This window comes from Cheilinus undulatus, linkage group 18 (assembly GCF_018320785.1).
Source record: "Cheilinus undulatus linkage group 18, ASM1832078v1, whole genome shotgun sequence".
Taxonomy (NCBI): Eukaryota; Metazoa; Chordata; class Actinopteri; order Labriformes; family Labridae; genus Cheilinus; species Cheilinus undulatus.
The window spans coordinates 40,042,316-40,056,522 of record NC_054882.1 but is presented as its reverse complement, the minus strand read 5'-3'; the positions used below and the strand labels follow the sequence as shown (position 1 = coordinate 40,056,522).

At 37.2% G+C, this 14,207-nt stretch overlaps 1 protein-coding gene across 1 annotated transcript in view; it reads left to right on the top strand.

The window, feature by feature from the left end:
- The first annotated feature begins 3,944 nt into the window (after window positions 1-3,944).
- kif6 (kinesin family member 6) overlaps window positions 3,945-14,207 on the top strand; it is a 162,741-nt gene continuing 152,478 nt past the window's right edge. Inside the window, exons 1-4 of the mRNA XM_041812237.1 lie at window positions 3,945-4,001; window positions 6,543-6,647; window positions 8,252-8,361; window positions 11,203-11,277. Coding sequence (XP_041668171.1) covers window positions 3,945-4,001; window positions 6,543-6,647; window positions 8,252-8,361; window positions 11,203-11,277 — 347 coding nt within the window. The remainder of the gene's footprint in view (window positions 4,002-6,542; window positions 6,648-8,251; window positions 8,362-11,202; window positions 11,278-14,207) is intronic.

Below are 14,207 nucleotides of genomic sequence, written 5' to 3'. Positions count from 1 at the left end.
CTCCTGGTAGGCTATATTTGGGGGGGCATACAGGGTTCAGGTGAAATACCAGAAACAGCATGACACGCATACACTGAAACTGGAGACAGGGTCAAAGCCACAAGCACAAGCCTCTAAACACAAGACATATGGCTCTGTGTAAATCAGCTGATAAGTGAAATTATGCTCTTCATGAGTTTCAATGACAGAGAGCAGTTTGTTTTTCCCCCTGGTAGATCTGTGCCTGTGAAAAGGCTTCATGCTATGCAGGTAAAATAAGGTGACAAAGTCAACTTTAACCTTGTGAATAAAAGAACACCCATAGAGCTAAACACTGGTTACAGAGTGATGTGTTTATGTCTGTAAGAGTGTGCTGCCTCGTACCTTAAAGGATTTTATTGCCTTCCACAAGGATATATATTTATGCCCTCTTTAGCCCATGTTATTAAGAAAAAAACAACCACACACACACACGTTTATACAGCTGTTGAACCATGTTAATTTTACACTCTTCTTTCTCCATTTTTAACTTCCCCAAAACGAAATTTGAACCTTTGGTTGATCAGAGAAACATTGGTAAAAAGATTAATTCTTCTTTTGACTGTGTTGTTTCCTTGTTGTTTTAATAATATGTATGTAACCTTTAAATGCATCATTTTCACCACAAGGGGGCTCTCACTGAAAATGACAACAAAAGATGAAATGAAGTGTAACAGGGAATATCATGGAGGTGATTCCCTGCTCCTAGCTCAGGATGGATCAGTGGATATGAACTGAGCTTTGGGCAGCAGGATGTACAGCTGATAGTGGTGAATATTCATGATCCATCACAAGTAAGCAGCAGTGAGATACAGCAACCGAACAGAAGCCTCCAGTAGCAGCTCACGCTGGTACACTGTGGTCATAAATGGATGGATATGGTCAGCAACAATACTCAGGAAGGTTATGGTGTTTAAACGATGCTCTATTGGTACTAAAGGGCCCAAAGTTCCCAAGAAAATATCCCCCACACCATGGTACAAGGCAGGATAGATCCATGCTTTCATGCACCAAAATTCTGACCCTACCATCTGGATGTTGCAGCTGAAATTGAGACTGATCAGACCAGGCAACGTGTTTTAATCTGTAACTGTCTAGTTCTGGTGAGCCTGTGAGAACTGGAGTCTCAGTTTCCTGTTCTTAGCTGACAGGAATGTCACCTGTTGTGTTCTTCTGCTGCAATGCCCATCTGCTTCAAGGTTCGACGTGCTGTGCATTCAGACATACCTTCCTGTAATGAGTGGTTATTGGAGTTACTGTTGCCTTTTTATCATCTTGAACCACTCTGACAATTCTCCTTTGACCTCTGACATCAACAAGGCATTTTTGTCCACACTGCTCACTAGGGCTCACTAGGACTGAACGATTTGGGAAAATAATCTAATTGTAATTTCTTTCCACAATATTGCAATTGTGATTTGATATGTAATCATTCCTTAAGTTCCTCATCTTGTGTATTTTCCAGCAAACACAAGAAATAAATCATTCTATATTATAACCAACACAATATTAGATAAAACCAGGGCTGAACAATTTTGAAAAAAAAAATCTAATTGTGATGATTTTGACTTGTATTGCAAATGTGATATGAAGTATTGTATTGAGGGGAATGATAACTCCTCATATTTAATCAGGAAAATGTACAAAAATGATGACAGTAGGATTTTTGTAGACTATTCTAAAAAATGGAATGATTGCGTGATACGGTATGCATAACATCTCTGCTGCTGCAAAAAAGTTTGAAAAGGGTCTTTTGACTCAAATTTCAGGTTAAAAAATATTGCAACTTCTGCAATTTTAAAATTGCAGCAGGCCATATTGCGATTTAATCAAATTTTTGATTAATTGCCCAGCCCTACCGCTCACTGGATATTTTCCCTTTTGTGGACACTTAAAGTGACTTGAAGTCACTTAAATGCCCTTTCTTTACATGACTAAAGGCATTGAGTTGTGGCCATGTGATTGGTTGATGAGATGTTTGTGTTAACAAGCAATTGAACAGGTGTACCTAATAAAGAAGCTGGTGAGAGACTGGGTTTTCACGTTGTATTGTATTTGATCTTGTAAATTGTGTTGTTATGGCATTTAGTTTAAAGGGCACACATTTTACCCTTTTGAGACAAGTTTATATTGGTCTCAGAGATCCCCAAAACATGTCTGTGAAGTTTGTTGCTGAAAAAAAACACTCCAGTATTGGATTTTTGTATATCTAAAAAACCCTCTATTTCAGCCCTGCTCAGAACGAGCTGTTTCTGTGTCTGTGGCTTTAAATGTTACTGAGCTGCCTGACTCCGCCCCTGACCACACCCCTCTCAGGAAATGGATGTGGCACTCCTGATGTTACAGATGCTTTTATCAAGAGTTAAAAACCTGACTGGGATTTGAACCATCATTCTCTCAGCCAAAAGTCTTAAGGGTAACCCACTGAGCTATTCAGCATCTTAGTGGCTGAGAGGAAGATCAGGAGAGGAGGGCAGTTCTTTCTTCCAAGGGGGGCGGGCCAACTGCACCTGGGGGTGGTGCTAACTCCCCGCATGAGGTCATGAGGGGGAAATCTAAGAACGGCTTGTTTCAGCACACATTTTCTGAAAGGTTAAGATGGGGGGGATTTTTCTGGTACTTAAGGGAATTGTGGACAGGCCAGGGTTACACCTTTTTGTTAGAAAAACCTGAAAAGGCAATGTTTGTATAATATGTCCCCTTTAAAATCCCTCGTGGTGGATTTTTCTATTTTCATGTTTTCACTTTAAAATCTGAAATTAATTGGTGGGCCACCAAGAGTAAAGACCGCAGTTGGCCCATTAGCCACCAGTTGCCCACTCCTGATTGAAATGGAATAAACATGAAGCAGGCAAATGTCTATGTAATACTAGAAAATGGTAAATGGAAGTCCAAATAGACTATCTTTCAAAGGTAAATACAAAGGTGTTGCAGTCATCAGAGTCTCCCTTATGTGTCCAATCTCTTGTTATGTGTGCTCTATTTGCATATAGCCAATGGCCAGTTGAGTTGTGGAGTGTCTGCAGTGCTAAATACATTTTAGTCAATATGCCTACTGTATGAGTCATTGAACCTGCTATGACCTTATTTTGCTGAGGGGAGATTACTAAACACAGGAAGAAAATAAAACAGCTTTGAATCCCTGCTTTATTTTCTACATCTGACAATGTGCTTAGTGTTATTCACATTATCCCTCCTACACACACAAGTCTCTGATCATCAGGAAATTAGCTCTGACTCATTCCAGCCAGCATGTGGGGAATTGAGAGGAGGAAAGGGATTCATTAATGAAAGATTGTCTTATACTACGATGAATCATCTTCTCGAGAATAGAAGATCTCTGTCAGTGGCGGGGACCACCGTTGCTTGGCGACGAACTGCAACAAACCTCACTGCACCGACATTGAGTTTAGCCCTGAGCTAACCTGCTAGTTATGCTACACGTGGAAAGAAAACAAACTAAGCTGAAGAGTTTTTTCTGATCAGTAAAATAGAAATGGTTAAACGGACGATACAAATATTTGGTCGCATTAAACCTACCAGGAAAACACCGGCGGTAAGTGTGACACAACGTCGAAATACAACTTCTTAAACTAATGCTAGTGAAACAGGATGTTTTTAAGCTAGTGATGACAATATATATGTGTAAGAATATGATACGAAGCAAGCGGGTTTAGCTGCATTCCAAACACATTTATAATCTCAGTTCAGTACAAACACGTGTCATGTTAGCAGAGAGCTGCAGCCCTGCAGCTAATGATGTTAAAGATGGGACTCTTCTGTCCAATAAGTCAGTGAAAATACTGACCGTGATAATACCTAACACTAAAGCCACTGGCACATCTGAAAGGTGTGCACTCGTTAATGCCTGTGTTATGCAATGACACATCTACTGCAATAATATTTAGCATCCTTACTTTATGGAGATGCATTTGAATGAACATCAGTTTCCTGATAAACTGGCTGGGATCGGACATCCAGAGGTGGGTAGTAACGTGTTACTCCGTTACATGTACTGGAGTGTTTCTTTTTTTTTCAATCCTACTTTTAAGAGTATAAGCAGAGTACTTGTTTTTACTCCTGCTCCGTTACATTTGTGATTAAAAAACGATACTTATACTCCGTAACTTTGGGCATGCACTGGTCGCAACTTTTACTTCTATATACGTATATAATTTATTTTCATTAAGTATTTTTTAACGCTCAGCTGAGCTCTCACAGCAGCGTGAGGTAAACTCCTCAGCACCACTGAGTAAACGGAGGAGTGACCACTCCTCCTTAACAATCAACAGTTGGAGATAATGGCTGAAGATGTAATACCTGCGTCTCCTTCAGAGAAACGTGTTTATCCCTGGCCAAACATTAAGACTCTTTACCTTTCAAACGACGAGGAACAACAGCCACATAATGCGCTGCCTACTGTGGCTACCTAAAACGGTGGAAATCTCAAGCTTCAAAACTAGCACGTCAAATCTAAGAAAGCACGTTATGGTGAGAAAGCTAAATAAGCTAACGACTGCACTGCTAGTTTGCTAAAGGTGTAAGTTCACATCTCTGTTTTAACTTGCAGACTGCAAAGACACAGTTGTGTCAGTGATAAATGATGTCAGGTGTCCAACCACCTCTGCAACTCTGCCACAAATGTGATTTTACACGGCATTATTTAATGTTATGTCATAGGTGATAGTATTATCATGTGTGTGTGGCATATCTCTGATATCAGTGATTATACCTAACATGGTTATAACGTGGGGCTAGAGGGCCAAATTTATTGTGATAATCAGGATAAAAATTCATAAATTGGAGCTAAAAAGTAAAAATTAAATTAGAAAGGGCAAAAGTCAGAAAGGAGGCCAGTTCATAAGACTTTCATAAATATGAGCCAAAAATGCCCTAACCCTAACACATGATAAAATGAATATAATGTGAGATTAAATGATCATGTACAAATAAGATAAGTATTACGAGAGAAAGAGCATTTTTGTACTCATTATATTGAACTTTTCATCCCATAATTGTGATTAAAAAACAATTTCACTGCTGATTTATGTATTAAGTTAAATTTTTTTCTTTCTTTTACTTCTGGCAAGTTATGCTACTTCATATATGGCATGTACAGTTTACGTTACTACCACTGAATAATATGTCGTAATGCAATCCGTTTTAATAAATTGCACAAAATGAAGTTACTCATGAAGTTACTCACCTTTTGAGTAGTCTTTTAATAAGGTACTTATTTAGTCTTACTCAAGTACTTATTTTTATGAGTACTTTTACTTCTACTTGAGTAATTATTATTTTTAAGTAACAGTACTTTTACTTGGGTACTGTAACTGTGTACTCTACCCACCACTGCAGACACCTAAGTAATATTTCAAGCTAGAGATGCCATCAGGTAAAGAGGCCAACACATCTTTGCCGTTGTTGAACAAATGTTATCGTTAACACTCCAGCGCGAATGCAGATAATATGAAAGCCAATGAAAAGAATAAAAAATAGATCAAAGGAAGGTAATTGTTAAAAAGAAATTTTTGGGTCAAAATTATGAGAAAGTAAGTCATAATGATGAGATAGAAAGTTGGAATTATGAAATGAAAAGTCACAATGGTAAGATAGAATGTCAAAATTATAGATTAAGATTATAGTAAATCAGATTTTGAGATAAAAAGTTGAAATTACGAGATAAAAAGTCAAAAAATGAAATAGTGTTATAATCCGGAGGTTTGTTGTAGTGCTTTTCAGTGTTTTATTCATCTTCTGTTTTGTTGCCATGTTCATTGCTCCCCTTTTTTGTGTTATTTGTACATATCTGTTATCTAGCTTCATTATCTGTGTTCTTGTGTGTTTTGAAGTTTTCCATGTTTCCTGCTTTCCACATTATTATGCAAATGACATTTTTCTCTTATTATCCTAAATATCAATGCAGATGACAGAATATTTTTCAAGTCATCAGCCGTTAGAGGATAATTCAAATGTTTTCAAACAAACTTCATAATGATAACCATTATTTTATAAAAAATAAAAACCTCAAAATGCACTGTTCCACATTATTATGCACAATAGAGTTTTAGAAGTTTTTATAGGTTGTACAGAACTGAAAATGGTCATTCACTGAATTTACAGCATTAGGAGGTCATATTTACTGAAATCAAAGCTATTTCAATCAACAACATCTTAACAGGCCAAGTTCCATGTTAACATAGAAGAGATCTATGGCTAATTCAGAGCACAGGTGGGTTCATGCAGATAAAGGCATAATGAGGAAGGTTTCTGACAGATGCATTGGATTAAGAGAGCAGCTGCTAAAATGTCATTACAAAGCAGCAAATAAGTATTTAAAGCTGCTGTATTTGAAAGTGGTGTAGTTGTCTTCCTTTGTGCATGATTCCAGTTTTCTACCTGCCTTGCTGTAGTTTCCCTCCACTTTGATTGCACTCACCTGTTTCACCTGTGTCTCGTTTGTCACACCTGTCTCCCTGTCTGTAAGTCTGTTCAGTTTCTGTGTCACTCTGTGTCTTTGTTAGTTTGCTGATGCTGTTGATGTCCATGTCTGTGCCGGCTTCAGTGGTTCCCTGTTTTTCTGTGATTTTTCTCCTGATGTTAGATTAGTTTGTGTTTGGACATTTGAGGTAAGTATGTGTTTTTTGCCATTACAACAGGAAGTCATGGTTATGAGATACAACTATGAAATAAAAATTATTAGTTAGTTTTGACTTCTCAGTATAATGACTTATTGTATCTCATAATTTTGATTTTTATCCCACATTTGTTATTTATATCATAATTCTGACTTTCTAGCTCAACATTTTGACTTTCCTATTTACCTGTTTATATCATAATTCTGATTTTCTTGATTTTAGATTTTGTTTTTAAATAATTACCCATCTTTAATATTTTCTTTATTGTTTAAATGGCAGGAATTTATGGGCTTCCATGAGATGGCAAATAACAGGTTGAGTGAGACATAAGGTTGAAAGAAACTGTTAAATAAAAGTCAAACTTTAGATGCAAAGCTTGTTTAAGCTTGTTATTAGGATTGTTTTTATATTGCCCCATTAATTAAAAACTGGGTGGTTGAAAGGGAGGGAATACTTTTTGGTGACTGCTTATGATGTGATAAAAATGACCAACACTGCAAAAGAAAACCTCTGTGCATGCTTGAAATGAGGGCTGCTTAAATTATGGCCAAAAAAATTATGATTATTTTAACCAATAATGAAATTATCAAACAGTTACTCACTGATTTACAATATCTAAATTTAAAGTATTTTTATTTTAACATTCAGAACACATTAAAAAACATGGAATCTATCTATCTATCTATCTATCTATCTATCTATAGATATAGATATAGATATATCTTTATTTCCCAGCCCTACGTTCCAACTTCAGATGTCAAATAAGCTATTTGAGGTTTCTTGAGCAAAGTGTCATTTACGGTGAATACACCACCCCTTGCAGCTCTGCCTTCTCTTGAAAGCACAGTTTATCTGCTTGCACCAAAACTAATAATGTTACTCTGCAGGTTTCTCTGGCACATTAGCTTAAGCAGTGAACACCCAGCTAAATGAAACGAGCACAGACAGGTACCCTCTTTGAGCTGTCTGAGGCTCTGCATGTGAGGAGAACAGAGCAGTGGTGTTGAGGAGATGATGCTGCAGGCTGGTTGATGGTGAAAAACAATCCAATCATTAAGGTCTTATCTCTTTTCCTTATACCCTGGGGACATGTAATTGCATCAGTATCCATTGGAAACATATGCCAGAACATATGTTGAAGCTAAAATACAAAGGGGATGGGGAGCTGCTGGCACTGAACCAGCAAACCTCTTTTTAAATGTCCTCAACTGCCAATGCTCAGTCTACATTGGTTTAATGTTCTGCAGTTTTTCTCCACTCCCCTGAGGCGTTTGTTGAGCTGAGGTGATTTTACAGCGCTTGTGCACACTGTCCAATGGTCATGGCTGTACTTTTCTAGTGCAGTCTACAGGATCTATGCTTCATAAACTCCATATTTCAATTTTGGTGCTTGCAAAAACCAAAGCACAAGTGGGCAAGCATATACTTTAAACCTCACATGATGTGTTGTCACAGGTCACAGGACATTTCTTTCAACAGCGCACATGAATGTCCATGTGGCTACTCCTGAAATATTCTCCTGTTATGTTAAACATCAGCCTATAAGCCATGTTCTACTATCAGACTGACTCTGCTGTTGTCTCTGGCTCCCTCAGGTGTACTCTGTGGACAATGAGGACCAGACAGGTGCGTCTCTGGAATTTGTGGTACCAAGAGATCTGGCTGATGGTTTTGTCAACAACAAAAGGGAGAACTACAAGTTTAGGTAAGTGTCATTTGGCTGTATTTTTCCTTTGCAAAAGCTTCATTTTTTACAGCCAAATCAGCCAACTTTATTCAGTCACATTTATTTACTTTAAAAAAACACAAAAGTGTTGCAGAGGACAATACTAGTGATGGGTCATTCATGAACAAGCCGGTCCAAAGAGTTGGCTCTTTTATGTGAACAATAAAAGCCGGATTCCATTAGAGAGCTGCTTTATATTTTTATAACTATTATTATTATTATTATTAACAGTTGTAGTGTTGTCATTTGTGTATTGATTGTGTGTGTTTGTGTGTTATTTGATCGATTAGTAGAGATGATATTTTATCCTCTACCACAGGCACACCATGCGTTAAGGACTCATGTTTTCTGTCAGGTGTGCCATACATCCCAGCCAGTGAGTGATTTTATCTGACCCACAAGGTGTATTAGGGAGTTTTCATCAATTTAAAAAATTGAACATAGTTGGAGTAAAATACCTACCCAAATATCAATCATATGTAATAATATTGCTAAAACTGGCAGATTAAATGAAGCCAAACTGCTATTTGGGAGCCAAAAGAGCACACTCTTTTGCTGAACCGAACCAAATGAGCTGGATCACTAAAGAGCTGACATTCCCATCACTAGACAATACACTGTATAAAAAAGCTAATATGAATAAACTAAACATTAAAAACACAGTATATTATGCAATGAAAATACAATAAATATTAGGACTATGTTAACTGAAGTTAAGTAACTAAAATGTTGAAAGTGCAATAATGAGTGCTTTACATTGATATTTGACAATATGGCTTATAAAATTAGTTCAAAGAAAATTGTTTTGACTACAAGTAAAGACTAAAATGAAATTACTTTCTTAAAATATACTTTAGTTTTTCTCAACTAAAAACAAGACTAAAACTGAAAATGACTAATGTGTGACTTAAACTACAAGGCATATCAATCTTAAAACTTAGACCAAGTTCAAAATAGCAAATTCAAATAACACCTAATGAATAAATCATAACTCCATAGCCAATCTTGGCAAAATATCAAGTTTTTGATAATGTTTCTAGGAAAATAACTTTGACTAGATATCTGATTTACCAGAGTTACCTGATAACTGAAGCATTTGTGTCATTAGCATCAAGTATATGCTCATCGGTTAAAGGCAAACAGATGATGAAAATCTAATAATCACACCTTGCTTTATGCCCAGTTGATTTGTTATCAGGATTACAAGACGCATAGAAGAGTTTCTCCTTCAGAGAATCTCTTGGACTAGTTTACTCCAAAGTTAAGAGACAAATTGACAGTAACTGCACACTACCCACACTGAGAGCTAGTGCTGCTAATGTTAGCAGTGCATCTAATGAGTCAAGACCTACATGACCTCAGCTGCATCAGCGTACCAAAAGGTGAAGAGGCTGAAGATAAAAGCCAGCATCATTTTAACTGTTTTATGAAAACGTGCTCATGATAAGAAATCCAACATTTTATAGAATCAAGCCACGGTTTTTTTTCCATGTGACAAGGCAAAGAGGTCAACACCCAAGGAAGCTCTCGTTAAAGCATTTATTAACGAGAACTGAGATCTGTAACTAACATGCTATTCCTTAGACCTGCAGCATGTTGGTAGCAAGTGTAATGTCACTCACTGTTATAAAAATGCTTGAATGATCCTGAAGTCTTGCTTTTTTTCATGATTGGTTCCAGCACCCATTTAAAGTTGTGCGTGTCTCACTGTGATTTTCCACTTTTTTCAGTAACATCTCACTTAAGTGCATGTAAACATAACAAATTAGATTACTGCCTATTTCTGATTGTTCCAATTAATCTGATGTAATCATTTATCTACAGAAACAAGCTTGGCTGTCCACCAATAAAGAACTCAGAGCAGGAGAATTGGACCAAAAATCTTCTCCAAACACAATTGATTGATTTATTTATTTTCTGCTCAGTTATGATTGACTGTCACAACAAATTCAAAGATCATGACATTTTTCTTTGTATTTATTCATGCTTTTTCAAAAGCTTTAATCAGAACAAAGTTGTACAGAAATGACAAACATTGCATCATCACAGTGTTTACAGTCTAACTACTGTTTATAGAAAAATAATGTAAAGCAAACTGGAAACATTATTGCAATAAGTGTTGTCGTCATCCCCCGATCATAGTATTTAGCTACAGACCTAAGTGGATGTAAAATAAAAGATGCCAATTGAATTATAGATCCTATGCTACATAAATGGTAGGTATGGTAGGGTGAGGGTATGTTCTCCAAAATATATTTTTAGGCTCTCAAGGTTGCATAAGAACTTTTTTCCCATGAATAATTCATCTACCAGTTGTGGTGTTGCAGAGCCAGAACATCTGTTTAAGGCTGGTGGTGAAGCTGCAGCCTTATATACCCTCTGGGCAGGGCACATGCCACGCTTCCAAGCCTTAAATTCACAGTTAGGGAGTCAGACAGCAGTGGACACTGAAAACCACAACCCCCTAAAATAGCCTGTGGAGGTTCCCTGGTGCCCTTATAGAAATAAAATGTCCACATTTAACAGTCTTTCTGGGCGGATTCCTCTCACATCACTCTCATCTTTCTGTGGGATAAAACATGGTGGCTTGAGACTGTTTTAGAAAACAGAATGACTAAACCCCTCCTGATCCACTCAGGCAAATATATAGACTACTTTTTAGCTGATTCAGTAAGGCTGTGGGGAGCTGTGCTGAGCCTTTAATGCAGGAAAAATACTACCAACCTAACATTTTCACTGTGTTTCATGGTGGTAAATCAGTTAAAAGGAAGATGTTAAAACCATGCTGATGCTGTCTTTGTTGTTTTTCCTGCTCTTTAGGTTCCAGAAGGTTTTTGACCAAACAGCCAAACAAGAAGATATATTTGAGAACATTGCCAAGCCAGTTGCAGACAGGTAACACCACCCAACCTACACAAAGCTTTTTGAGAAATTCATGTTTGCATTACTACCAGCTAATTAGGGTAGCTTACACTTTACACCTTTACAACCCCAGCTCTTTAAAGATGGGATGCTTTGTAAAATCTTAATAGAACCCTGTGGGATGACCTGCAAATCTCCTGAACCCATATTTTTCACAACAGAACGTAAACTACATGTCAGATGTTGAAACTGAGACATTTTACTATTTCATGAAAAATGCAAGCTTATTTTGAATTTGATGGCAGCAACATTTAACAAAAAAGTAGGGACGGGGCCATGTTTTCAATTGTGTAGCATACAACAGTCTAAGGGTGAATCCTACTTCTACCCCTTAACCCTTCTCCAAAAAACTAGACAAAGGATACAAAAACAGATCTGTGATGACTGAAACCGATAAAAAGTACGTTTACTTTTCATTAAGGTGACTAAAATGTAATGTAGTTTTCGTTGTACATCAAAAATCCGTGATATTTTTCCACTGTGGGTAAATCTGTCAAAGAACAATGCATCTGCATCTATTCTGCCTCTCAGCTGTAGAAGCAGGGACCCCAGGTTTAGCAAAATGCAGAGAACACACCACCATGATTTGGTACCAAATTTAGGCAAGAGAATAAATGCTTGGACTAAAAGTAAAGACTAAAATGTGAGGACTTTTATGGACTAAAACTAGACTAAAATGTTTTTGAGTTTTTGTTGATTAAAACTAGACTACAGCTAAAAAGGTAGAAATGACTGAAATGTAACCAAAACTAAACACATTTCATCTAAAGACTAAGACTGAGACTAAGATTAAAAACAGCTGCCAAAATTAACACTGCGCAAAGGGGTAGGGCTAAGGTAAGACCTAAGGGGTAGAAATGGGATTTACCCTAAATGTTTGGGAAGTAAGGAGACAAGTTGCTGGAGTTTTGGGAGCGGGGTGTCCCATTCTTGTCTTTCCAACAGTTGTGGGTTGCCCTTGCCTGGATTTTTTTTTGTTTTATTTTATTGTTTACCAAATGTTTTCTACTGGTCAAAGATCTGGACTGCAGACAAGCCAGTACAGTACCAGTTCAAAGAGCATTTTTCCATTTTGCCTCAGTCCATATTAAATGAGCTTTGGTGGTTTATTCAAAGTCTTACAAGTTTAATTTGAGGAAATTTTTTCTTAAATTGTTTCACAATTTTAGATGCAGTTTTTGCAGATTGATAAACCTCTGTCACTCTTTATTCCTGACAGACACTGCGTCTCTAAAATGCCCCTTTTAGATATATCTTCCCTTTATATCCTCCATGTAATATTTTGTTAATTTAAAATGTTGCCTTTAGAAAAAAAGTAATGTAGAAGATGAAACTTCAATATTCAGTAGACATTCACCAAAAGATAGGTGGATGATGGCAGTCTGACTATGAGTGGATCATAGATTAACTCACACCAGCTGTTTGGTGGTGTTGATGTAGTTTAGCTCACCAGCTGATAAGACTGCCCTGTTAAATGAAAAAGTTAAGAAATGTTAACATGACTTGAAACATTATTAATGTAGTTGGCTGAAAGTATTTATGGCTAACAGATACTACTTTAATGAACATGCATCCAGCAGGTATTAAAGACCAAACTGAAGAGATTTTAGACAAACTCTGCAATAGTTACAACACTATAGGCCCCTTAAAGTTCATGATACAGTTTTTGAAACCTTATGTCACCTCTTAAAACTACACACTCTAATTACCCCATCACACATTAATGAGTTATCCCAGTCCACCTCTTCCCGGCAGAGTTTTCCTCTCCATGACGGCTTGAGGCCACACAGACTTCATCCAGCCGTGTTGACAGGAAGTTCGTAAAGCTAAGTTTTCTTTAGGATGGAAATGGAGGGTGTCTGTGATTTTTGGCCTGCTTTACATCCTTAAACCACTAAGTGGACTGAGCTGGCAGGCAAGATGGCACACTGTGCCATCTGTGAGTGTGAGAACAATTTCCATGCCACAACATAGTTATGCTATGCACTGCAACTGCTCATGTGTTTTTTTTTTAGTTGTTATTCCTCAGTGTCAAATTCACAAGTTGCTTGCTGAAAAAAAATCATGGTGCACAATTTTACTGGTTAATTTTTTTATTTGTTGTATTTTAAACATCAGAATTACCCAATCTGACCAAATGTGTTAAGTTTGGTCATTTTTGTGTGTTTATGTGTTAAAGACCCTGTAAAGTGAAATCAGTTATTTGTTTTAACACATTAGATACAGTTGCAAGAAAAAGTATGTGAAACCTTTGGGATTTCTTGGATTTCTACATAAATCGGTCATAAAAAAGTGTTCTGATCTTCATCTAAGTCACAACAATAGACAAACACAGTCTGCATAAACTAATACTGCATAAAAAATTATGTTTTCATGTTTTTATTGAACAAAATATATAAACATTCACAGTGTAGGGTGGAAAAAGTATGTGAACCTCTAGGCTGATGACTTCTCCAAGAGCTATTTGGAGCCAGGAGTCAGCCAACCTGGAGTCCAATCAATGTGATGAGATTGGATGTGTTGGTTAAAGCTGCCCTGCCCTCTAAAAAACGCACACCAGTTTTGAATTTGCTGTTCTCAAGAAGCATTGCCTGATATGAACCATGCCTGGCACAAAAGAGCTCTCAGATGACCTACGATCAAGGATTGTTGACTTGCATGAAGCTGGAAAGGCTTACAAAAATATCTCTAAAAGCCTTGATGTTCATGTGTCCACAGTAAGACAGACTGTCTACAAATGGAGAAAGTTCAGCACTGTTAATACTCTCTCTACGTGTGGTCATCCTGTAAAGATGACTGCAAGAGCACAGCGCAGAATGCTCAGTGAGGTGAAGAAGAATCCTAGAGTGTCAGCCAAAGACTTATAGAAATCTCTGGCGCATACTAACATTTGTGTTGACAAA